At 42.5% G+C, this 26,486-nt stretch overlaps 3 protein-coding genes across 13 annotated transcripts in view; 1 reads left to right on the top strand and 2 right to left on the bottom strand.

Moving 5' to 3' along the window:
• THUMPD1 (THUMP domain containing 1) overlaps positions 1 to 2,266 on the bottom strand; it is a 4,732-nt gene extending 2,466 nt beyond the window's left edge. Inside the window, exons 1-3 of the mRNA XM_030482661.1 lie at positions 1,576 to 2,266; positions 1,046 to 1,226; positions 431 to 679 (exon numbers count right to left, since the gene is read on the bottom strand). Coding sequence (XP_030338521.1) covers positions 431 to 679; positions 1,046 to 1,226; positions 1,576 to 1,785 — 640 coding nt within the window. The 5' untranslated portion in view covers positions 1,786 to 2,266. The remainder of the gene's footprint in view (positions 1 to 430; positions 680 to 1,045; positions 1,227 to 1,575) is intronic.
• REXO5 (RNA exonuclease 5) overlaps positions 2,125 to 26,486 on the top strand; it is a 27,923-nt gene continuing 3,561 nt past the window's right edge. Inside the window, exons 1-20 of one of the 11 annotated variants that reach the window (XM_032919876.1) lie at positions 2,257 to 2,470; positions 6,381 to 6,536; positions 7,940 to 8,071; positions 8,598 to 8,683; positions 13,944 to 14,214; positions 14,828 to 14,941; positions 16,714 to 16,835; positions 17,712 to 17,838; positions 18,629 to 18,713; positions 20,018 to 20,167; positions 20,331 to 20,419; positions 21,169 to 21,284; positions 22,081 to 22,219; positions 22,777 to 22,871; positions 23,631 to 23,733; positions 24,389 to 24,525; positions 24,844 to 24,952; positions 25,292 to 25,399; positions 25,523 to 25,660; positions 26,165 to 26,257. In XM_032919876.1, coding sequence (XP_032775767.1) covers positions 14,831 to 14,941; positions 16,714 to 16,835; positions 17,712 to 17,838; positions 18,629 to 18,713; positions 20,018 to 20,167; positions 20,331 to 20,419; positions 21,169 to 21,284; positions 22,081 to 22,219; positions 22,777 to 22,871; positions 23,631 to 23,733; positions 24,389 to 24,525; positions 24,844 to 24,952; positions 25,292 to 25,399; positions 25,523 to 25,660; positions 26,165 to 26,257 — 1,722 coding nt within the window. In that variant the 5' untranslated portion in view covers positions 2,257 to 2,470; positions 6,381 to 6,536; positions 7,940 to 8,071; ... (1 more) ...; positions 13,944 to 14,214; positions 14,828 to 14,830. The other 10 variants (XM_030482649.1, XM_030482656.2, XR_003990927.2 and 7 more) reach the window with 10 other exon arrangements.
• ERI2 (ERI1 exoribonuclease family member 2) lies at positions 8,917 to 14,313 on the bottom strand. Its single transcript, XM_030482269.1, has 7 exons — positions 14,151 to 14,313; positions 13,833 to 13,960; positions 13,528 to 13,684; positions 12,927 to 13,027; positions 11,728 to 11,809; positions 10,996 to 11,084; positions 8,917 to 10,780 (listed from the first exon to the last, which is right to left on the bottom strand). The coding sequence occupies exons 1-7, from the start codon at positions 14,311 to 14,313 to the stop codon at positions 9,440 to 9,442; spliced, it is 2,061 nt and encodes a 686-aa protein (XP_030338129.1). The 3' UTR covers positions 8,917 to 9,439.

Genomic DNA, 26,486 nt, shown 5'->3' on the forward strand with positions numbered 1-26,486 from the left:
GACTCAGAATATACCAGTAGGACTGAAGTAACTGAAAAACTGTTCCACTGCAATTACCAAGAAACAAAATATTAGAGTAAGGTGGAGCTATTTTATGAGTCATATATTCAATGGAAATAGTAACGCATTATTTCAACATAGCATCCAGAGAGAAAGCCTGATAGCATTCATTTCAGAGCACATGTAACTAACGCTCCGAACACTGGACTTGTTTCTGCTTGTTGTCTCTTCAGACATTAATACCAGCAAGGAATACTGATGTCAAGTTTTTTTTAAGTCTTAGAGAAGCTTTTGTAATTCAACATACAGATATTAAGCAACACATATGTGTGCCCACTAAGACCACTTGTAATAATCTGACCTATATTATGCATGCAGTTGTGGGCTGCTTATATACTTGTTCTCAGTTTTGTGAGAAATCCATACATACCTGCTAATTCCTTAATTACTTCTTCCCTACTCATATGACTGTTATTACGAGCTTTGTAAACAATCTGAAAAGTACCCTTATTAGGGGCTTTAAACCAAGGCTCAAAAAAGGTTTCTGTGTATTTTTTCATATCCTCCATAAAAGCCTTGCAAGTTCCAGAAATGGGCAGCATCCTCAGGATGACTCTTGTTTTCTTCTTTTTAGTGGCATGCATATCCTTTAATATATGGTGCACCAGGTTCTCAGGTTCTACAAGAAAAACAGCGAGGTATGAGAAACAAATTGAAGGCATTTTCTCCCTTCCTCACCCCTCCAAGTAACACACTGGGGAAACACACGCTGAGCTGCACTCCTGTCAGCTGCACATCCTTTTCTGTAAAGAGTTGTTTCACTACACCAAAACTGGATAATCAAGGATTATTTTTCAGTGCAGATTCCTCTACCTTTAGCAACTCTGCTAATGACAAAACTCGGTGGCAATGCAAAAAAGAAGGGGAAACCGTGTATGTGTTTGGTATATATGAGTCTCTTGGAAGTCACGCTCTGTGGCCCATTTGTAACACTGTTGAGTGCAGTTTACCCCACAGCATTACACAGCATCAGTGGATGTCCCACCTATGCCCTGGGTTCTGATGAAGACCACGTTGTTGGCACCACTCTCCACTGACTGGAACCGCCGCAGCTTCTGCTCCGTCGAGGCACGGATCTGGCCGACCTCCTTCTTCAGGGCTGCCTCAACGTCATCCTCATCCTCCTCCCTCTCGCTTCCAGACAGCCGCTCCTCGTGATCTGAAAACTTCAGACAGGGCACGTCTCATTTCGTGAGTACTGAGCAACAGCGCACGCAAGAACTGCCAGCATGGCCCAGGGGCCTGAAGGTGATGGGCAAGGGCTTTCTTTCCAGCCAACCCGAGGGGGTTGATTACAGAAACCGGCATTTTCATGTGTGGTGAACACAAACATGGGTTTTTACATACAGAAAGGGAGAGGAGGCTCCAGGCGCTGCTCTCCCCGCCCCACCGGGTCAGCGCTGCCAGGCCGCGGGGAGCAGGGGGGCGGCCGACACCGCGCAGGGCCGCGCTCCCCGGCCTCAGGGCCGCCTCCCGCCCAGCACCGAGCGACCGGCCGGTCCCGCCCGCACGCACCTGCTCGGGCCCGTAGAGCAGGTCCCCGTACTCGCCGAGGAGGCTGTAGGCCTCCCCCACGCACTTGCGCTCGTTCATGTTGCAGGTGATGAGGATGCCGCGCATGCCGGCCTCCAGCTGCCGCCCGCCGCCGCGGGGCCGCTTGGCCCGCCCCGCCGCGAAGTGCCCCTTGGGCCGCCGCTTCCTCGCCGCCGGCTCCGCTGCGGCCATTGACCGCCACTCGCTGCCGCCGCCGCGCACTGCGATGGCGTTAGCGCCGCGCCGCCTGCCCGCCCGCCGGGGACAGCGCCGCCCCGCGGCCCGTTACCGCCCTGCCGGGGAGCGCTGAAGGCGGCGGCACCTCCCGTCGCGCCCGGTGCCGTGCTGCTGCGGGGCAGCCGAGCCCCGGCACCCGGTGGATCCCCAGTGAGCCCCTCAGCCGGGTGCCGGGCTGCTCTCCCCGCCGGCGTTGCTGTGGGCAGCGCAGTGCCCTCGGTAAAAGCAGAAACAAAACCCCTCCCTCGAAAACCACGCTTCACCTCAGGCTTTACCCGTGCTGGGGGGAGGTTGAGCAGTTCCCCGGCCGGGACTCTGGACTCGGTGCACTCGGCTGTGGCCAGGCTCTGTCACTCGTAGCCCTTCATGACTTCTCTTCCACCGAATTTCGGTTCCAGGGTCGAAGCCTGGGTTTGTGTTAATGATTCCAGAACAGACAGTCGGCGACGGGGAGAGGAGAGGACAGATGCTCACCAAAGTGCAGGGGAGCAAGGAGACCTCAGTCCTGCCTCGCACTGGGGCGTGGAACACTGACCCGTACACCCCAGCGGGGGGAGAGATGGGTCAGCTGCTTCCCCGGCTTCATATCTAACTCCTGAAGGCATCATGATGTAGAGGGACCAGCTGAAACTCTATACAGGTAAATTTAGGCCTGAGATATTAGAGAACATGTGTTGATAGAAAAAGCATGGCACATAGCATAGTTCCTAAAGGAAGGTGTGTGTATGCTTCCCTGTCCATAAGAGCCTTCTCTACCTGCAGTAATTCTTGAGTTTCTTGGACAATTAATAGGGGAGAATTAAGCCCCTCCACATTTTGTGAAAACAGGTAGAGGAAGCAGCTAAGGAGGCCTCTCTAGGGGCAGGACTATCATTATGGGCCTTCAGAGAATCCAGGTGAGCTAAAGAACTGTCCGCTGTGAAAAAAAAAATTAATAAAAAGTTAAAAAAAGTAAAGTGAAGTCCACTGTGAGGGTGCTGAGGCGCTGGCACAGGGTGCCCAGGAAAGCTGTGGCTGCCCCATCCCTGGCAGTGTTGAAGGCCAGGTTGGACACCGGGGCTTGGAGCAACCTGGTCTGGTAGAAGGGAGTTGGAACTAGATGAGCTTTAAGGTCCCTTCAACCCAAACCAGTCTGTGATTTTATGAAAGTAGGAAAAAAGGAAACTTCATTAATTGATGCAAGTTACAACCACAACAGGAGGTGGCGTTTATGTCTTATCTGAAGCTTTGTTCCTGCAGAGCCATTGAGGTTCATATAATTCTGCAGCAATTGTTAGACATCAGTGGGATAACTGACCACATGTAAATTAAAAGTCACTAAGTCTGTGCAGGGTTGGGCTTGTGTGAAAGACTCAAAGTTGTGGTGGATTATAGTGATAGTCTCTGGATTGGGCATGTCAGGACATGTTTGAAACACGGGGAAGAATTTTTGCAGGCAGCTGTGAGTGATGCAGAAGAAATGCAATTAACCATGCAGAACATAACAAGGATACTCTAGTGCTGAAAAGTGCTGAGGGACTTGGAAATACCATTGGTGCTCTGGAAATAACTTATATGTCTTACCAAAAGAACAGGTTGCAGGTTAGGTCACTGTTGAAGTTATGGTTTTCTTTCTAAAGTGGAAGCCTTCTTGCCTACATGTTACTGGCACATTTGCTGACTCTTATGACAAGCCATTGCTGTCATTTTCTCTTAACATTCATGTCTCCTCTGGAGTGATGTGATCTGGGTAGGGAATCCCTTTAAGGCTGTTCCTCTGCCTTTCCTCTGGGAGACTTCCATCACATGCATTTCAAAAAGCTGTTTAAAATGTCACTACTGCAGACTGACTGTGAGCAGCTTTGTTTGGGGAGCTGTTTTGAATCAGTTTCTTTCTGCTCAGTGAACACTGCAGGGAGGTGGTTAACATCTCGTTGGAGTGTGTTGTTTACAGACATGGGCAGAGTCCCAGGAGGGAGTTCTGGCAAAATTACAGGGCCTATGTGCCAGGAAAGACTGCAGCATCATCCTCACTGATCAGCACCCAGAGGACTGTTCTGCTCCAAAAACGTAAATGGGTGTTAGCAATCTCTCTGCTGATGTTAGAATCACACTTTGAGGATGGAGATACAGCAGGAGCTATTTAGGACTCTGGTAGCCAAACTCTTATGATGATGCCCCAATTTAAGCTACATCTGTCACTAGCTCCCTACTGAGTGAAATCCTCTCAGGAGAGGCTGAAGGTAGAGGCACGCATCAATGCCACACTTGTGCCCACAGTGATGCTGGGCTGTGGCCTTGATGGCCAAGAGGATGGCACACATTCCCTCATGCCTCTCTCATGGGAGTGGAGCAGAGGAGGCAGCAATGCTGGAGCACCACATGTGCTCTCTGAACATGAAGCTCTGCCTCTGCCCTTATCCTCACAACTCACCAGGTATTAACATATTAAAGCTGGTCCTGGCACCAGCTGGCAGCACCCCAGGAATTGATACTGTTGTCTTGGCTGAACTGCAGTTACCTGAGGAGCCCCGAGCTACCTGCTGAGCTGTGTACTTGCAAAACCAGTCACAAAACTCTTGCTCCTGGGTTGCCCCAGCCAGAGCGTAACAGATGTAATCTGGCTGTAACAAGGTTTTATGACTGTATTCCTCCATGGGCTGGTGGGTGAGAAGAGGAAAAGGAAACAGGAAAGATTTGGGATTCACACTTTCTACCTCCACTCTGAGCTCTGCAGAAACCTATCACCTTATCACCTTTATTACTGCATAGGTCTTGTCTCTATAGATGTAGGACTGTTTTTGCAGTCTCAGGCTGTTCATGATGAGGGGCTAAACACAGTTATGTCCAGCCTGGCAGCAAGAACAGAGCAGAGGTATCACCTATCTGGCACAATTGTTTGTTTTACAGGAAAAACAGGTTTTGGCAGGCTGTAGATGGAACAAGGAACAGCCTCTGGAGAAGATGTTTTGCCTTCTGAAGTGTACAGTTAAAATCTGCTCCCCTGACAATGAACTTTAGTGTTATTGTACCTTCTAATACATAATAAGGTAACATATTCTTGCTGCCCCAGTGAATTTTTCACTCAGGAGGTGACTTACTCTACTGCTACATTTCAAATCACATCACTTAGATGAGATATTGATGGAAGGTCACACTGTCTGGGCCTATGCTTTTGCAGTGTTGATTTAATTTTCAGAAGTACCAGAGAGGCACAATTCCAAATGAAGGAAATTCTTCATTGACTACAGAAATCCAAGGCAAAGTGTGTCATCACTGATGATTCTGTGGCACCAGCTGTAGATTCAGTTGGGGCTGGATGCCAGTCTCTGAAATGCAAGTTACTTGTGTCAGAGGGCCACAGAGAAGTGTGGCTGAACGCCTGAAGTGAGTAAATACCACTGTGAAAGCACCGTGGCAGTAATGAAAGAAAAGCACAGTGGTTTGTTTTGAATAAGAAAAGCTGGTACACACCAATATATTTTCACCCTTTTAAGGCTGCACAGTGGAAAAATATCAAATGTTCATGACACTTTTGGTTGCTGCAGTTATTTTGGTTAAATATTTTCAAAATAGTGTAAGTCACGCTTTTAAATCACTTTATTAATCATTTTGCTTATTTTAGGAAGTGCTCCTCTGTGCCCACAAAGTGTCAAGATCCAATGGCTGTCTGTTTTACCAGTGGAATTACAGCATCTCCAAAAATGGCTGAGCATTCCCACAGCAGCTATGGTATTGGCCTCACAGTAAGCGGAAGGCATAGATAACACTTTAAATCAGATATATTTCTGTAGCTGGTCATACAGCAAAAGGAAAAGAAACATAAGATTTTTTACCAGAAGCTTTTGCTTTAATAGTTCAAAACCAGCAATTGTTTTACAACCCCAAAAGTGTGTGGGTTTGTTTTTATAAAAAGAAGGCAGTTTAGAGAATGCAACAGTCATATAGTCACTGATTTCTTTTTAACATTAACTTCTGGTAAATTCTTCACTGTGTATAGTTAATAAATTGCCCATGAACTGAACATTAGCACAAGTTTATGAAGTCTGTACCATAAAAGGGAAAAAAACATGAGTCTCTTAAGCTTCTGAATTCACGTGTGTCTGGATTAGACACAGCTCCTGCAGAAACAAAATGCTGAGTTCAAAGTCTTTATAAAGTAATGTTTATAAAAGTGATATGGCAGAGCACTCTGACAGGCAGAGAATAACAAATGAGAAAATACCAAACTAGAAGTAAATAAGCAACAACAAAAAATCCTCATCACTAAAATGAGTTCAACAAAATCCCAGCAATCTCATACATATATTCATAAAACACCATGTTCTGAGATGGTGTTAGCTTGGCTGTCAGTATAATTTTTCCCTTAGAAAAATGCAACATCAGTCTATCCAGCTGACATCCTCACTATGCTGCGACTTGCTCCTGCTCAGAAATTCACGCTTTTCTAATTGCCATTTACCAACACAGCCACTGATGGATTTGCTTCACTGGCACATCCCTTGTTGATATTTTAATATTTTCCTCATTCCTGCCAAATAGAGACTGTGGAACATTTTCTTCTGTACCAGGTACTGGCTGGACTTGACTTTCTCAGATATATTTTAGAATACATGGGACACTGGCTGGGCAGAGTCAGCTTGGAGCAGCATTTTTCACCATGGATTCAAGGGGCATATGTATTTGTACGTAAGATACCACACTTCGACCCAAGCATTGCCTTTGAGGTAAGTGAGGAGAGCCCAGCAACAAACAGCTCTATTCTCTCTGGGGCTTACTTATGTGATTGTGCTGTTTATATATCTATATGCCATCACTCCTGCCCAGGTTTTCATTTCCCCTGGCAGTGCACAGGGGCAGCATGCAGCAGTTAGTTATAACTTAAACCACATAGCAACTAACCAGTAAGTTAAGTAGTGAGTGCTGTAAATGTGTACCCTCAAACAAGAACATATTTGCCATCCAAAGTTTCATCGTACACTCTGCTCTGGATTAGACTGCACAAAACCTGCAAACATCCACTATTAGGCCTAAAAGTGAAGTACATGAGAAATTGTTCTGGGATTTGTGGAGCACTTTGGTGGTGTTATTAGAGTAAGTGACAATAGCAGATGAATGAGAATTTCAGTTGCCTACACTGTGTAATTCAAAGCTAAGGAGTGAAGAGGTAGCAAGGTTAAATTTCTTTAACAAAAAGCACCAATATTATTTTCCCTCACATCCTCCACACACAACTCTTCATAATTTGAATGAGACTACCGTGTTTCATTTTGCATGGAATGACTTTATCATCATATCCATGTTAATTGAAATTGCTAGTTAGCGTTAGGCTGTGTTGAAGAACAGTCAGTTGTAACACCTACAGTGCATCTAAAAAAGTAGCCTTATGGTTTCACTTGTTTTCTACTGGAACTGCAAGAGAAACTGTAAAGCTTTCAAGAGCAAAAAACATTGGTCTGTTGAACTGATTGTAAAATGATGTAGATTGTTTTGAAGAAGAAATTAAATGTAACTAACTGCTGCATGTTGGTGACAGCAAGTACAGAGCTAACTGCTTTTAGGACACAATGTTTTGTTCATGTGCTTCATAAGCTGGGTGCAGAGATTGTTAATTATCTCTTACAGTGAAGTTGAGACCTCACTGGTTTCAGAATGTTGTCAAAATTTACTTTTTTAATTCTGAATTTTCTAGAGTCTGTCAGGATTTCCCATAACTGTCTTCTGTTCTCTGCCAGCTGCATGTCAAATGCAACATAAACCTCACAGGTTTATGCAAAACCAGAGTATCCTTTTTGGTGTATTTGATCAAAACAGTAAACCAAATGCCCATCTCACATTCATTTTATTCCAAATATACAATGACATAACAGTAACTCAGATCATGTATTTCTCAACATTAGAAATCTTAAGTATTAGGAACAAAGTCAGAATAAATATTTAGGGGTAGTTTAAGCATTTTGGTTTTTCCAGATTTATGTTTAATGCTATACAGTTCAAATGGAATGAAGAGGACCCACTTAGTAAAAATTGTGTTATTATGTAGAAAGAACCCACAGTGCAGGAATGCAGTAGTGAATGGGGCATAGCAGATAGATGGCTGCCAATTACTTGTTCTCTCTTTCCCACTAAGCTATACATTCAAAAGCCTGTGGCACTGTGCGAGTGCTGGGGACCCAATCAACCCTGATGTGATGGAAGAATGGAAAGTGCAAAAAATGATGATGAAAGTGAAACCTGGCTCTGCGGGAAAGCTGTTGCCAGGGTATGATGTCAAGGCATCATACATCTGGTGACTAAGTCTCTTTCTCTTGCATAATCCCTTTACATTGAAGAGGTTTGAAAGCTCTAATATGGAGTTATACCCTGTACCATCATTCAGCAGTGAATGAGAGTGAAGAAATGAATGTTACTGTCTTAAACTGAGCACACAAAGCAAGCAGTTGGACTTCCCTGTTGTGCCATCATGAATGTAGGTGATGGCCTACTGCCAGCTGACAGTTACATGTCAAATGTTAAGACAATGGTAGAATTGTTAACTTAAGGAAGAGTGGAAGTGAATGTTGGTTCCTGGTATTAACACAACTGGTGAATCAGATTCTAGCACCCAATCAGTTTGCAATATTGGTTAAGACGTTCAGTATTTTTCTTTAAGTTCTGAAGTTTCCCCACCCTGTTACTTTGGAGTAAGACCCTGGGGTCTTACTAATTTCATTACATGTTTGCATAGTACGATTATAGATGAAAACAGCATCTTATTTTGTATTGCAATATCCTCTCTTTTCCTATAGATGGAGTTTGTTTGACAGTTGCCAAAAACTATTAGTGGGAAGACCAGAAGATATGAACTGCACCAGGAGCAGAGAAAAGATTAGAAGTACTTGTTGCTTTTTATATTATTTTTTAATCAAGTAAGATATTGCAGATTTACCCAGTAACATAAAGTAAAAGATGCTATACTATATCCTTCTTAGTTTAGGTTTGAATAAATTCTTACCTGATTCCCACCATTTGGCTGTCCAAGGTGCTATACTAATAGCAAATAGTACAGAAGGAGGTGGACTGAGGATACAAATGAAATGGGAAACTCATGTAGTCTCAGAGTCAAGGTGATGGGTAAATAAAGTATTTAATGAAGTGCCACCAGCATTGTATCTTTATTGTTACTTAAAGGATAAAAAAAACCAGTAAGAGTTTAAGAGAACATTATTGCTTCAAGAATCCCTTTTGAGAAGTGCGACAACTTCTACATACATTTTTTAGTTATAACCATTGCAAGTGTATTTAGAAAAAAGTATAAACAAAAACTGTATCATTACTAGTCCAGACCTTAAAGAACATTTTAAAGAATTTAAAATATGTGATAAAACAGAAATTTAAGATTTGTAGCAACAGCTGCTTATACTTTAATTTTAGCACTTAACAGTTTTATCTGTTCTCTCACATGTAGCTAATGAGATACTTTGATATATTGATATTTTTTATGCTTGATTAATTTGCATTTCTATGTTAACCAAGCAGTGTAATTTTTGTCCCATTCTTAGCACATGTATCTGACATCATTTCACTGTCCTGATTATATTAAGCATGATCAACTTAGAGTTTAAGATTTGGACAAAAAATTTACCACTTTCTAAGTTCGCATAGAGGGTCTAAGACACAAATACTTTTTGTTGGAAGAATTGCCTAAATTATTAGCAACAGTTCTGAGAGAGGTCAAAGCATCTGCATTCCGGCCAGGACCATTAGATTTCTCTTTTAGAAGTGCATATTCCCACTTGAAGTATCCACAACCTTTCGTACTACCTTCGTGCTTGCCAACAGGACAACAGAAAAACGCTTTGCCATGATTTGGACCAGCATTTGACACATACAGTTTTTTAGCTCTTCGGCCACAATTACACAGAGGGGGAGTTGGTTTTCCATTTTTCACAGCTCTTACAGACTGATTCAAATTGACTGTGGAGTTCAGAATGACAGGAGACACTTTGGGCAAATTTGAACTTCTTAAAGGTAAGGAATGATCAAGTGAGGCAATTTTCTCTTGATATATAGCAAAAGACATTTTTTTCGCTGGTGGGAACATTTTTGGACTAGTTGGCTTTCTTTTAGGAACCTCTGAAGGAGTAGAATAACTTCCAGTTACTGCTGATAGTGCTGAAATAGTATTTACCCTTGCAGATGGTAACTTAAAAACTGAGAAATCGGAAGTCTGCCTTTGTACTGTTCCTACATTATCGACAGTAGCATCAGGACTTTTGTAAATAGATTTCAGAGGTCCCACAGGTACTTCAGTTTTCTCCGAACTTTGATTAGCTGAACTCATTACAGCTGGTTGTTTCAAAATTGATCTTTCTTCAGACACTGTTAAAATATCTGTACTGGAGTCATCTTCGAATTGAACACAGTCTGAATTCTTTTCATACTGAGATTCTGGTATTAAAGCGACATCTTCCCAGTCAGTCAGCAGAGATAAGCAATCAGAACTAGTACTGGTATCCTCATTGGAGATATTGACTGAGGAGATGGTAGTGGAGACAAGCACTAGTCCTGGTCCATGTACTGGAGGGTTGTATCTGGTTGTACTCAGAAGGTGCCCATTGTTCAATCCTTGCTGAATGCCTGTTGATACATTGCTGGGAGTTTGGTGTGCCCGCTCAAGAGGAACAGGAAATCTGTCAGTAGATGCTGTTGAAGAGCTTTGGAACTGAGCAGGTAATTGAGCCCTTGAGTTGCTGCTAGGTACAAAGAGGACAGCTGCGGAGGAATCAGTGCAAGTGGTCTGTTGTTCCTCAGTTTGTACAGTAGAATTTATCTTAATTCCAGCAATACCATTCTGGTTTTTCTCAGGCAGAGAGTTTGTTTCGCAAATTCCATCTCTAGATGCTTCAGGTCTGCTTTTACTTCCCAGTGGAGTCTTGTCAGTGGAGTTTATAGTCAGTGTTCTGGAAATTAAGTTATTTTTCAGATGTGCCTAGGGAGTCCATAAACAAAAAGACATTTTGTAAAGTGAATATCCAGAAGTCCAGATTCCTAAATCAGTGCACAAAATTAATAAATATATCATCCTAGGGATGTTCTGTTCAATTCATAGTCAAGATGCTGGCTTTATTATTTGAGCAGCTCACCTTTGATCTGTATTCCAGGCTATAAAGCAAGTAGAAGGGAAGATATGAAGTAGTTACTAACCTTATCCAAAGATTTAGTAACCTTCAGCACACATCCATCACAAATCAGCCTCCAAGCTAGACGGGCAGTATTCCGAGAATCATCCAAGCCTGCAAAAGTATGGTTATATTAATGCCTGATTTTTAAACTACTACTGGGGATAGGTTCTTGTTAGAGGAAAAGTGTAGTCTAAGTAAGCCTTACATAAATGATAAGGATTCACAGAACTCTTGACACATAGTTACCTAGTTCAAAAAAGGGAAGCGGAAGTAAAAAATTCCGAAGAATTCCCTGTGCTGCAATATCTGAAGGACCAACCCAAACAGCTGAATATACATCCACAAATTTTAAAATCCTTGCTGTATTATTAATCATGTAAAATCGGTCATATTGTACTGGTATTCTCTTACACTAACATGCTGCCCAGACCTATCAGGTAAAATCAAGTTTCCTTATCCTCCCCCGATGCAGAAATTGATCTTGTTGAACGTGCACTCAAAGGCACAAGGGGAAATTACAGAAATAAAGCAGGAGATTAGCAATAACAGACTCGTATCTTTGAAGCATCAAGCTGTTCTTGTTTTGATGTTTTTCTTGGACAGAACGTTGTATATCCTGGAAACAATAGTACTATTTAGAGTAATGACTAGCTATTACTAGCTGCTTTAGTTTCACTGAATAAAGCTAAATAGTAGCTACTAAGCTTTATAAAATAAATATATATTACAATGAGGATCATCATATCATACTTACCAGAATGTTCCCGTCCTGCAAAAGCTATCCCCAAATCCTGCAAAGCACCATTTAGCCCTTTAGGCTTCCTATTATAGAAGGCCTAAGGAAAGAAACACAGGTGCTTAACATAAAGCATTTCAAAACCTCTTCATAGTGAAGTGAAAACCATTTCAGAAATAGCATCTTATAAATAATAAATCTCACAAGGCAATTGTGCAGGTCAGGTATCTTCATTTTACAGTTGGGATAAATAAGCCTAAGACTGTAAGTGACTTATCCTGTAACAAATTAGAATGGAAAGAACCATGAACCCATTCTCTCAGTCTTAAACTAATCCATTCTGTCTTAGCTCTGGAGTCATTCGTTTGCACTTTATGGCTTACATTGAAGGCCTTAACAGAGCAGCATTGAAGAATACAACTGTAAACAATATCTTGAGATGTTTAAGCTGTTCCATATTGCAAAGGCATGGACATTAATATATTTGCCATAGGTATAAATTTTCTTTAAATGAGAAACAGCAAATATTGCTACTCACTCCCAGTATCTCATTCGATCACAAAAAAGGGAGAATATTTACACTGTTTATCTCTATTAAAGTCTGCTACCTAGCTTAAGAGCCTAAGCTCCAGGCGTCGGGACAGGTGAACTCCTGGATCACCCTTCTAAAGTTTACATGACCACACAGGGAAAGGTACACTTTGGTGCTGTCAGCCCCCAGGCTGGAACTTTGTTGCAGTATAGACTATGAAATCAAATATACATTCATTTTTTCAGTATTATCTATGCTATTCAGAATACACTTTCTGGTCCAAGTGCAATTCACATACTAGGCCTTTAAGTACCTCTAAACAGATGCTGATGACTAGTTTCTACACAGCAATGTAAGGCAGCAATAAAGCACACAATACAAGCAAGCAGAGCAAAAGATGTCAGGAAAGGAAGAGGAGCTTGAAAATTCTACTCGGAGAATTCATTTATCTAACAAGAGAGTTAATTTATCCAACAATAACACCAGGTTGTTTTCCCAGCATTAAGATTTTTATTAAAATTCACACAGTTCTAGGGCATGCAGTTTGTTATTGAGCAACAACAACATGGAAAGAAAACAACTGGGTTACTCTAGTGACTGGATTGTACAATATTGGGTTGCAACCTCAGATACAATTAGCTTTTGAAATGATAATAAATGTTCCACAGTCTGCGGATTTTCTCACCCTGTATGTTGCTTTGAGATCAATCCACGAATTTAAAATGTCAGGTTTTCGCAGCTGCTTCCTTTTACACTCGTAATGCAAACACACCCCCAGGTCCCAGTCTGCAAGGAAAAAAACCACAAATAATCTGTCACTGAAGAACTGGCGTGAAATATGCATAAAGGGACATAACATCAACATAGTAGTAGCATCCTGTAGTGCTGGACAGGAAGCACAGGCTAATGCAGTAGATGAAATCACTAGGGTTGGTGCAGTGGGACATGAGGGTTCATGAATGCCTGTTGTTAGTAAAGAATGACTTCAGATGGGTAAAGGTCTCAAAGACCTCATTAGATCATTTAGACACATTAGGAATGGTGACACAGTGCTCTGTGTGTAAGGCAGGAAAATGTAACAGATCCTGGAGACAAAGATGTAGGGAACACATCAGGGGTCAGCGGATTTCATATTTGCAGCCTTACCCAATATTGGACCCATCTTTAATACCTAGTAACAGGGGTTTGGCTCCCTGGAAATGGAGACACAATCTCACTAGCACCACCAAATGTTAATTTTTTATGTGTATTACTCCCCAGAAAAAGCAAATTAGAATTTTCTTTACCTGTCCAAGTAACAAAGGTACATGCTTTTACTTCTGAAGTAGAATCACTTAGGATATCTGTACCGAATATAATTTTCTTCTCCATTTGTATCTTTTGAATCCATTTCAAAAACTGTGACAAGCAAATGTTTAGGGGGACCCCTTCATCAACCTGATTCTTTATGAAACAGAACAAGAAGTATGTGTTAGTGTGCACTGGAAGTCATTTGAGGTGCATTTCTTCTTAGCTTTTTAAAAGCCTCTTTAAAGAATGTAACAAATAGCAGTTATACCAGTGTAAAAAAATGCTAAAATAGCAGTTATACCTGTGTTATGCCAGTCAGTTCCGTGCAAAATTCAGAGAGAATAGGATGCTCCTGGGGCTGGACGTATGTGTGGAATTCAGATTCAATCTCTCCTGTTGATGTGTTCAACAGGACTGCTGGAAATTCGACTGCGACAAAAACAGAGCGAGGAAAACAAGGAAGCAAAGCAGCAAACCAACCAACCCCAAAGCCGGGGAGCTTAGAGCCGTTCACAGACGCCACCCCGCTTGCTGCGGTCGGGGGTTGACCTGTCAGCAGCGCCAAGGAGCGTTCGGAGCGGGCCCCGGTCACCCCCCGTCGCGCCCCTCCCGCACTCACCGACCTCGGGCGCGCGCCGCCCCGCGTCCCGCCAGCACGTGGCCTCGAAGTCGATGACGATCAGGTACGCGAACCGCTGCCGCGCCGCCCGCGCGCTGCTCCGCGCCCGCGCGCTGCTCCGCGCCAGCCCCAGCTGCCTGCGGACCGCACCAGCACCCGTCATTGCCCGACCGGACACCGCCCTCGCACCCCCCTTCAGCGGGACAGCCCCCCCCCCCTCCCCGTCCCAGAGGCTGTCCCCGCGGCCCGCACCTGGCCAGGCGCTTGGTGGCCATCCCGGCGCTCAGCCGCGGGCGGGCGGGCAGCGGCCATGCCCCGGCGCCGCGGCCGCCATTTCAAACCGCCCGCCGGCCGCAGCGGCGCCGCCCCCATCCGCGCTGTCGGCGATCGGCTGCTCTGGCCTTGCCCGCAGGCAGGCGCGGGTAGCTGCGTGCTGACACGGCGTGCTGCCCGGCGTGGCTGAGGTGGGGTCCGCGGCCGAAGCCCCTCCTCGGGGGGCCGGGGGAGCACGGGGCGGCCGGGGTTCGGCCCCCCGGTGTCAGGGCTGGGGGCGGTCCCCCCTGCCGGTGCTGCCCGGGGAGCCCCGGCGGCGGGCGGGCGCTGGGGCCGTCACCCCGCTATGAGGGGTCGGGGAGCGTCGTCCCGCGCCGCCATGACCCTGCGGTGGTTTCGTCTAGGCCATGGCGAAGGCTGGCTGCCTGAACGGGTGCAAGAGGCCCACCGGCGAGGGCACGGCGGGACAGGCGGATCGGAAGAGGAGGAAGGCGGATGGCGGCGGCCGGGGTCCTGAGGTGAGCAGCGGGGCCCGTCGCGGCCTGTGGCTGTGCGGCGTTTCCCGCAGCCCCCTTCTGGCAGAGGGTTGGGTAAAGGTAATCCCTGCAGAGAATGGTCTGGGTTCTGCCATTTCTGCCAAGAAACGTGGAAATGAACTCACTTGGAGTGCTGGGCGTTAGCATTTAAGGAATTTCGTTAAGAAATAAATACAGTCTCCAATATAATTTTTTCCATCATATTCCCGTGTTTAAAGGGTAGCTACAAAAAGGCTGCTCCTTTTTACAAGAGTCACATGGAAAAGACAATGGGTAATGGGCTCAAGTTAGTCCTGGGGAGATACTTGGACACAAGAGGAAAAATTTCACAATGAGAACAATCAGCCACTGGAATAATCTCCCCAGGGAGGTGGTGGACTCCTCAGCAATGGGCACTTTTGGCTGGACATGGTGCTGGGACATCTAGTCTAGGTCATGCTTTGCATAGAAAGGTTGGACCAGGTGATCCTTGAGGTCCCTCCCAACCTGGGAATCTACTATTCTGAAACAGTAGATCTGGGAAGGAACATTGTGTCTGTTCAGGTTTCAGCCTGATGGTAACACTTCACTCACCCAGGGTATGACTGACTTAGTGCCCAAATGGGACAAGAGTAAGCGTGTCTGAGCTGTGAGATCAGTCTTATTTGTACCCAGTTAGAGACTGAAATTCCTGTGGTTGGCAGGTAGCCTTTGCTTGGTGAAATGAAACTCATGCTGTTTGGTTGGGTTTTTGGCAAAGCTTTAATTAGGCTGTATTGAAAACAAGTGACATTACTTACTTGTCTAAGCATGAGAGATGAGGGACTGGCAATCATACCACCCTGTGTTATTATTACCAGATGATTCTTAACCACTTGAACCTCAAAGACTGTCACCTCTATTTAGCTTTCTCACCCAATGACAAATGGCTTTCACAGTGCACCAGCTCAGTCCCACGTGGGCCGGTGTTGCCAAAATTAATGAGCACAAAGTTTGTTAGTGTGGTGGGAAAACACAGCTTCTGGTAGTTGTTTGGCCTGTGGGGTTTGATATTCTGTAGCGTCGTGTGGTCTTTTTTCTTTTCCCCTGTATGCTGTGATGTCTTTTCATTACATAAGTTTAAAAACGTTAAAGTTTTTACAGTCCAAAGGAGTCCCATTGGAATGGGCCATATAGTCATTGGAGGGCTCCAAAATCATGCATTTACTTGCTGATCAGTTTTTAGGAGAGTTTGTGCATTTAGGCTTAAAGAACTGGTGTGTTGAACTGTGTGGTGCAGTCTCCATCTCATCTATTTGCTTTCTTTCTGCAGTTCCCTTGGATTTTACTGGAACTTTTCCTGCAGGGGTCAGCAAACTCACATGCCAAAACAGATCACATCACATAAATGAAATAGATGGGTTTCAGCAAAACCTTGCCTGAAGTGGCTACATATAACACTTACATAAATGCCCAAAGCTGTAGAGCAGCAAGTGGGTGAATGGATTGAGGAAGCAGAACATGGTTGAGAAATCAAATAACTTTGTCTCCTTACTACATACATCTACTTACATTAATCTTTATTAAATAAATCCTTGAAGTACCTGGGTTACTGAAATAAAATTAATATTAAAGAGTGAGCCGAAGGGAACCTTGCCCATAGTGAGTGGAAGAGTTATTTTAAATATAGTTGATTGTATCCAAATAGTTTCCTTTTACTTTATAACTCACTTTATTTTCCATGAACCTGTTGGATTAGATAAAATCTTTCTTAACAAGCATTTCCCTTTTAACAGGAAAAGTCATCTCGCTTGTCAGCAGCTCTGTTTGGTGAGGACTGTGAGATCAGCCACGACCAGCTGTATGAGTTGTTGAAGTATGCAGCTCTGGGAAAGCGCCACAATGCAACACAGCCCAGGTACAACACATTCGGGAATCAGTTCTGTGTTCCCACATGTTGTGAGAACATACCTGAAGGCATATTGGCTGTGCTGGTTTTGGAATACTTGCAATGCATTTACCATAATGACAGCCTGTATTATGTAGATACAGGTGCTATTAGACTTGCCTAGAGACCAGAATTCCTCTTCTGATAAAAAATTCTACCATTTCATAGTTTTGTTTCATGCAGTTATCAAAAACTAAACAATTTTGTGGAACCAAAGAAGCTTCACACACTGAGAAATGAAATACCATGGTCAAAATACTAACACAACACAAAAAATATGAACATCTTTCATGTGAGCTATAATTGAAAGAGTGTTCTAGAGTCTTTTGGAAAAAAACCATCTTAATCACTTCGCCCTTTTTCAGGGCGACTTCTCAGCAATGGAGGGGAAAGGCTGAGGAGGGTATATAACCTTGGATGGCCAAAATATGGTGAAATGTGATGACTCTTGAAATGAAACTCAGGGCAAAAATAATACCTCTTTAGATTTTTAGTAGTGAATAGAAAATGATTTTGTAAAATCTTTTTGATGCATTAATTCACTAGACTGCACCACTACAGCTCAAGTTACTCATGTGTATTCACATTCTGGTGCATATAAATGAAGTATAAATATCTTGAAATGGTACTGCAGCACGATTTTGCTACAACTCATTCTTTCTTTGCCTCATATATTCTGTTGCTTTCAGGAATTTGTGGTTGTTTGAGATAAGCTATAAAGCCTCTTCTCATTGAAGTCATTTGGCACTTCGCCATCCAGTGACTTACAAGCTGGGCTGGTTCCAGGTTTGTTTTTAAGAGCGTTTGATAATTGTTTTGCTTTGATTTTTTCTTTTTTGACTGCAGCTGGTGCCGTATTTCTCACCAAAGCCACCTGGCTGGGGTCGTGGTTATTGTTCTACATGAAATGAGCCAACTCCATTTCTACAAATTCTATTTGCAGTTCAAACACCTCAGGAAAGTGTTCCAGCATGTAAGTCCCCAAACCGTATCGCTGTCTTCTAAACTTCTTCCAGTCCTGAAACCATGTCCCAGGCACTAATTGCTGCAGTGAAATTACTGCCTTTTCCAATAGGAAGTGGCCATCTTTGACTCTCAAAGCAAGCTAATGAGAGGATCTATTCGTAGCCATTGTCAGGTCAGAACAAAGGCCAAGGCTTTGATATTAGAAGCAGGGTTTTGAGACTTATGTCTTTGAAGCCTTACCAGGTGAAACATGTATTGATATTTCACTCCTCTGACTATTATGCTTCCTGCATCTTCAGGGTGCCAGTGAGGTAAAAAATATCTCAGTTAATTTGGAATTTACTCTTGAGTGAGTGATGAGACTCTCAGTAGAATTATGGTAGTCTCACTTTATGTCATGTTTCTCCCATTTCCCAAAAAGATTATGAAAGGAATTATTTCAGTTTTCTGAGTTAGAAGCAACATTATTAAGAGAAGAAAGAAAGAAGTACTTTGATTCAGACTTCTAGAGAATTCTCCCTGAACTGCAGCTAATGCAGATCACAGCTTAACTGGGAAGTCTGGTACTTGCTTTAGTTTCTATCAAAGTCTTAGATTTGCCTTCTTGATCATATCAGACCATTAAAACAGGTCTGGCGTGTGTTGGGGTTTTCTTCTTCTTCAGGAAAACACCAGACAGATTTCTACTACCTTTTTTCCATCCTTCGCTAAACCTGGATGGTTTGGGTATCAAGAAACATCTCAGTTGCTCGATATTTCTGTTTCGAACTCTCTAACGTGTCTGTGTTTTTTTCCAGAGATTCATATTAACACCTTCAACTAACTTTTTCGCCAGCCTGTATGGAGAAGGAGCAAACCTGAAACCTCAGAACACTGCACAAGGTAACTTGTTTGGTTTGCATCATCTCTTTCAACAGTAATTTATGACTCTGCATCCTGTGCAATCCCAGTATGCTGCTATGGTAAACTTGTTTACAAAGGAAAATGTACAGTGGCTTAAACCATGAGACTAGTTACCCTGACTCGATCAGTAACTCTCTGTGGGGCTTATTGTCAGAAGTAAATGCAAAGAGCAGAAAGTTTTTAACATGTTTAATGTAAAATTCTGATGCTTTATTACCCATTTTGTGATTATTTTGTTCTAGGATGTATCTAATAAAAGCTATAAATTAGACTCAAGTACTTACTAATTTCTTTTTAGTTTTCTTCATTATACTGAGCAGCAAATCAAGTTAAAAAGATGGGTGTGTTGACAACTGATTTCCTATTTTTACACTCTTTAGAGAGGTGATTGTAACCCAACAGGCTTGTACAAAACCTGCAAGAGACTACAATGTGAACTTCACTGAAATTGCTAAAGTGTAACAAAGAATCTTGAATTCAAGTCCTAAATGGGAGAATGAACAGCTGTTACTTTCAGTGTATGGGCAAAGTCCTCTAGCATCCTGACTGTAAACCTCACAGATCTGAGATGTCAGGTATATTTTTCTTTTAAGTACAATCTGCAGAGAATCACCTACAGAAAATTTGACTTTATGCAGCTGTGGATTCTGGTGTCAGTTCAGTGCTTGCTTCTTTGTAAGGCACACTTAGAGAACATTTTCTCCTGATAATACTTGTAGGAAAGAATTTCACAAAGGGGGTAATAATAATAATAAATAAAAAAAAAAGATAACTTCTTTTACAGAGTACATGAAGTAACAGATGATTATGTTGTCACGCTTACAAGGCAAGTTTGTTTTCTCCATCTCTGAAAGGAATGTGAGACACAGGCTTGTGATGCTTCTGAATCAGCCAGCAGTCTGTAGCTGCAGTGGGAAAAGATTCAAGTATCCCGAATATCAAGTATATTTTTCACATATATAAAGTATATATGCTGTATACATTATATAAAGTATATATAATTATGCATATATAATTTATATAGTGTGTGTATAGACACACAATAAATGAGACTTAAACTGGAGATATAGAAATGCATAAACTGGAGAGAGAGATAAAAGTAAACTGGAGATAGAGAGACAGTTATCTGTCTCTCTGTCTATCTATCTATATCTCCAGTTTATTGTTCCAGGCAGTGTTTTCCTTTGAAATGGTGTAGCCTCTTAGTGTGCATACTAATGCAGAAAACTGACTGCAAGCAGGGAGTGCTATCTGACCTTGACAGACGCTTCTGTGTTTTACAGGTTTGACTTCCACTGGCAGTGAATGTATTCCAAAGAACTCGGACTTGCAATGTGATCCCATCATTCGGAAATATGGAGAAAAAACCCAAGGCCTTACTAGCTATATTCTAACTTCAGAAGAGCAGAGGAAAAATGACTATCCCATAAAAGGTCAGGTTTGGAGGGCTCTTGGTTGGTTGTCGTGGGGGTTTTTTTGTTTGTCGTGTTTTGTTTTTAGTTTTGACAGTTGTGATGTGTTTGGTCATATAAGATTAGTGATGAGTTTTAGAAGAGAGAGGTCTGTTTCTTATTCATGGGTGTCTTCTCATCCTAGGCTCCCCTGGATGTAAGGGCTATATATATACAGAGTGTGATCAGCAGAGGACAGACAGCAGCCCCCTCTTTGGTCTGGATTGTGAAATGGTAAGAATAAATGTGTGTGGCTTTAAAAAATATAGTCAAGCAACCAAACTCCTACCAGCTCTTCCAAAGTGAGCCAAGCACCCTGTGTATTTGCTAAACCACTTCTGATACATTAGTATCTGCTGCCAGTCCCTTCATTGGTGGTACCAGTGCTAAGGCACCCATGGGAAGGACTCAGGAAGTGGTTCTGGCAATGAGACAGAAATATCTTGAGCACTACAGCAGAGTTCAGTTCTGTGTTGGTTGTCAGAGCAGCAGCTGGATCTGTCAGGCCCACCAGTAATGCTGCAGTAACCCCTGACACTGCTGTGGAATTCCTCCTCCCAGCCCTCCCCAAGGTTTGGGAAAGGAAAGATGCTTTCCTATCACACATCATTCCTGTTTGGCATCAGCGTTGAGCAACTGATGATGCAACCTGGGCTCTGCTTTTAAATTGTACATCTTCTCTGGTGAAGATGCGCTCAGTGACAGCTCTGCAGTGCAGAGCACAGACTGATTCTGTGGAATCTGCACTTCTTTGTAATGGCTTTCTTTGTGTTGTGGTTGCCTGTGTGTTTGTGGTGGTAATGGTGGGCATTTAACAAACTGAAGTATGCTACAGTATAAAACAACTAGTTATGAGCGGTAGACCTCCAAGTTGAGTAATTCCTTAGTAGTGATGCTGGCTGCAGCCAAAGCGGATGTTAGCAAAGGTTTTTGAGTAGCAGCATCATGCTGATTCAACAGTTGCTTCTCCTTCTTCCTGACAGTGCCTGACTGCAAAAGGGAATGAAGTCACTCGTGTCTCTTTGGTGGATGCACGGGGTCAATGCCTCTTGAACGAACTAGTCAAACCTGAAAGCAGAGTAATGAACTACCGCACCAGGTGACTTGCACAGAAGGTTCTTATCTCTTTATCTTTAAGAGCTGCAACCCTTTCAAATTAAGCCTCTTACACAGGACCTTTCAGAAGGCTTTGATTCGCACAGATGCCTACTGCATTTCACTTCCTGTTAAGAATACAGTTCTTGCTATGTGATTAGAATAACCAGCATTATGTATACACTCTGCTACATAGTGCCTGCATGGTTACTAGGCAGAAGCATTACCATTCTGCAGTGTTCTAGGAAAAGTTCTGTTACAAATTAATGATATACAGTGCAAGTTACTCTTTACTGCTGGCTATAAAATAAGATGGAGGGTAAGAGTACAGGATTGCAGTCTGCATCTCTCTGCTCCATAGTTAAGTTTGCTTATCTCTACAAAATGAAGAGCAGCTCATCAGCTTGTACACACCTCTAGGGCTGGGCTCAGGATTATAACAAAAGCAGGCAAAACTTAAGCCTTTTCCAAAACTTTGCCTGGCTTTATCCAGGAGGTGATGTGCCAATCCCTCAGATTTCTTGAAAGCATCTCCTTCCACCAGCATTTCCTTACCTGTGCTAGCTGGTTCTGAGAAACGCGTAGAATAAGTTATACTTGAGATAAACTGTCCAAACCAATGTGGTAGCACTCATAGCAGTTTATTATACCTGCAGTATATCCTCTGACATTGGAACAGAAAGCAGTAAATAGCATTCTGTCATTAGTTACACTGAGTTCATATTTTACATGCCTTGCTCATAATATTCTCCAGTAGGCTAACGTGTTGCTTTTACCTTATCCAACTTTTTGATTTGAAGATTCTCAGGAGTCACAAAGAAAATGCTTCTTCCAGTGAAAACAAGACTGTCAGACATCCAAACCAGACTAAAAGAAATGCTTCCCCATGATGCAGTATTGGTGGGTCATTCTCTAAATGCTGATCTTCAGGCTTTGGAAGTGAGTATGCTTTTAAGAGTATTTTTCCCAACCCTGCGATACTTACTTCAGACCTGAAAACTCCAAACAATCTTTTTATTAGTGAACTTGTTAATTGCTTTTTATTATGAATAGCCTTATGTCTGTAAGGATTTAAAAGAGAAAGACTCTCTCTACACCTGTAAAACTTGCAAGGGCTGTTCAGAACACAAAAGGAAGGGAGGAGTCTGTCCATACATAGATACGGTTGCAACAGAAGCTTTACCTTTGTGCGTTAGCCAGATTGATAGCCCTGTCAAGGGAAGAACTGAAGTCCTTCCTATATTTAATTTAACCATCCTAAAATGTTTGAATCATAATTAATCTTTCCAACCCAATCTGGATCTTCCCAGTAGAGTGTTGAAAGGAGAGTTGGGCTTGTTTCATTATTCCCATCTGCTCTCTTGTTGTGGATCAGTTATCTGTCCCTGAGAAACTGGCAACTGAAATGAAAAGGCAGAGGCACAGATAATAATGGAGTTACTGCCTAATTCTATATGACTGCTGTTCTTAAATGGGTGATGTTTTTCCTCCTCCAGATGATCCACCCCAGTGTTATTGACACTTCATTGCTATTTGCCAGAAATGAAGGTCGAAGATTTAAGCTCAAATTTCTAGCCAAAGCTGTTTTAGGGTAAGATTATTACTGTATTGTAACGAGAAATATTAGAAACTGTCATGGTGGGTCATACTAAAATTCAAAAGAAAGGAGCAGGCTCTGCAAATAGACATGGTAAAGGGGAAATTACTGCAGCATAATAAATTGGCTCATGTTTCAACAAGCAGGGACTCTATGACCCAGCCAGGTTTGAGTCCTAACGAAATGACCTTTTCCGCGGGTCTGTAGCAGTGTGTTGAATTGTAGAGCAACAAAGACACTCTGGCTCACACAAATGAAACTTGTTGCAGTTAGCAAGAAAGAAAGGCTAATGTATGAAAGTATGGTTTACTGACATAAATTATATTCCTTGGTGTGCTAGCAACCACTGGATAGTATGTCTTAGTGCTACAGTTCTCACCATTCACATAGTGAATATTAATATTCTGCAGTGCCAAACTTCTCTGAGTTGTTGGCTACTTCCCTGTCTTTGTGCAAATTGTGAGCTGGGTCATTGGTCAAAGAAGTACAATTAAAAATAGCCATGCAGCAGAGTACCAAGTATTAGCACTGCTTGTGTCAAACCCAGTAAACAGTGTTTTGCTCAACATTGCAAAAACATTTCTTGCAGTAACTTTTGGAAATATTTCACAAGAATGCTGCTGCACAGAACTGAAATCCTTTTTGGAGAGGGGAAACTCTTTTGCCTGGAAAGGACCCAGTGTAGAAAAGACAGGATATTGGTCAGTGTGGAAAACAGATAACCTGCCTGTACACCTGATTTTGATGCCGTAGGAAGGAGATTCAGTGTGAACAGAAGCTTGGGCATGATCCTGCAGAAGATGCTAGAGCTGCATTGGAATTGGCTCAATTCTTTATTGAGCAAGGACCAGCAAAGGTAGCTATATCTAATTAAGAACTAGATGATCTTAAGGTCCTTTCCAACCCTAGCTGTTCTATGATTCTAAGATTTCTGTCCTTAATCACAGAACATACAAGTTGTGAAGGGAAAGAAAAACCATTCCTGCCTATCCTTTTGTTGATTTAAAAGAGAAAATGGAGCTGTGGTAGAGGCCTCAATTTTGACAGCTTGTTATTTTCAGCATATATCCAGGTATCTCAATAACCTGAGCATTACCGGTGTTTCAGTACTCTTAACACTGATGTGAATCAGCATTGCTGCTGATCTTGAAGAGGGGTAGTGGGTAAAGAAGCATTGAGACACTTCCAGCCTACAGGAATGCCTGTCATTTTTCCAGGTGAAAGAAATGAGAGACCTTGTATGTTGTGGTAGTGATTCAGCTGGCTTTATGAGTCTCTTGCTTGTGTTGTTGATTTCTGAGAGAACTTTTTTGGAGCTGATTGCTGGTTGATGCTGTGAGTGCTGCATGCTTGGAAATGACAACAGAAAATAATAAGGCAAGAAATTAATGCCTGTGTTTGTTCACTGCTGTCGAGTGTGCCTATGTGACTCATAGAGAAAGCACATGCTTTTTGGTTAGCTACAATTAGCTGAGATGAAAGCCAACTGCTAATCTTCTTCCTTCCCCAAGGTAGCAGAACTAAACTTGGAGATGCTTCTGACAACTGAAAAACTGGCTGAGGACTCACAGAACAAAGCTGCATTACATCCACAAGGATGTAGAGTCCAGAAACAGTTGAATGAGCCTCCACATTTATCCAAACCATGGTAATAAGATTCTCAAATATGCATGTTTTTTCTTCAATCAAACCCTCAGTAAAATCAAAGAAGTCTGTTATGTTTTTCAGAAGCCATCAGGATCTTCAGAGAGACACAAATAATTATAACATAGCACTGATAAACTTAGAAGTTGCATCTTAAATTTCACAAAGCATTTCCTAGGCTTCTTTTGATGTTGAGGACAAGAATATTCTTTCAAATACCTTCAATGAACTGTATCATTTTTCTCTGACAAGCACTTCTTAAAAGCTTTTAATTCACCATATCAATAAGTACTGTGATTCACAGCTTTCTTCTCTCTGCTAGTTTTTTAGACTGCTTGAAGGTGACTGGCCAAAAACCCGTTCTTTTGGGCAGACAGGGACTAGACTCTTCTAGCCTGTGTCAGAGTAACCTGAGCACTTCAAACAAACAGGTGAATGGGCTTAGAGTGGGTTGGTCTAAGCAAGCATCAAAGTAGTTCAAAGTTCTTGTTCTGGGGGTGGGTAGATGAGTCCTATTTTAAAAAGCTGACTGACAGTACTGTTAGCAATAGTGTTAATACCAGGTTAGTTAAATCCATTTTAACATTTTGGCAATAAGCTTTGATCTTCTACATCCTCTCATGACTCACTAAAGAAGAATTTCTGCCTGAGGGCTTCCCTGAACAATAATGAAAATTAAAGTTGGGAATTCAGTTCAGTAGCTTTGTTTCTGCTCCTTTGCAGTACAGTTCTATTGTATGTCTGAGCCTGGTACACTCTTTTCCCTCCAGATTCTTCAGAGAGCCTTAGAAGATGTTCCCCTGTCCACATTCAGTATCATTCAGTTCAGTTTGGGTCCAGAGTACATTGCATCTCACCTTCTTGCACTTTGTGAACAGGTACTTTTTTTTTGAGACTAGTCTTCACTGCTGAGCTTGGAAAGAGACATTATTTATCTGGAGACACCAAGTAGTTAGTTCCTTTGCTTTGTGAAGTTCCTTCTCAAATCTGTGTTCCTACAGGTGAGAAGCAAGCTGACTGACATGCTGACAATTTATGCAGGTCCTTTTGAAGAAGGCTTTTGCCTACACTCTGTGAAAAAAGAATTTGGGAGGTGTGGACCAATCCAGTCTCTTACAGTGGTAACTGAAACATACCAGGTAAGGAGTGCTCAAAGCATTAAGCTTGCTGACAGGCAGGGAAAGCTCAAGTAATCTCTTGGAAAGATATGGATCGGAACCACTGAAATACCAATTACTCCATTTGGTTTAGGTTTGGTTTTGGTTTTCTTTTTCATCAGCAACAACAGTTCAGGATATCTAAAAGTTGTTGCACAGAATTGCAAGAATAAGCAGGGCTCATGTGGCTTAACTGTGCTATTGAACACAGGAGCACTTTGAGCATGGAGAAGCTGAGATGGTTTTTTGTCCCTTTTTTTGAATTTATATGCTAAGGCCTTTAATGGCAAGGAAAAACAAAGTTATTAATTGATGAACTAATTGAAGGTTGTTTTTAACAGCTACTGTATATGGAGTGTTAGATGTATTACCTCCAAACCTTTTTATAAAAAGAAAACATAACTTTATTGAGACTTGACTTTAAAAAAAGGGAGGGCTAATGTGTCTTATTGATAAGCCTGAAGTATCTTGTTATTCTGTTTCAAGCCTTATGTCTGTATCCAATATGAAGTGCTGGAAGCTGCCCAGCTTGCTGTGGAAAGCCTAAATGGAGCTGAGGTAGCAGGATCCTGCATTAAGGTAAACTAAACAAATAGCAAAAGCCTAAGTTATGTTGTGCACAGGAACAGCATCCAATATGTCTCTTTTAACATGTACTCACAGCTTAGCATCTAGGTCAGTGCTGGCAGTTTGTGCTGTTACAAGCTCCCTGTCCCTAGACAATTTTGTGCCGCTGGCAGAAAGGAAATGGTTATAGCTCTTTATTCCCTTTCTGCCTGTCAGCAGAAGGGGGTTAGAAAGCATTGTC

This window comes from Strigops habroptila, chromosome 4 (genome assembly GCF_004027225.2).
Source record: "Strigops habroptila isolate Jane chromosome 4, bStrHab1.2.pri, whole genome shotgun sequence".
NCBI lineage: Eukaryota > Metazoa > Chordata > Aves > Psittaciformes > Psittacidae > Strigops > Strigops habroptila.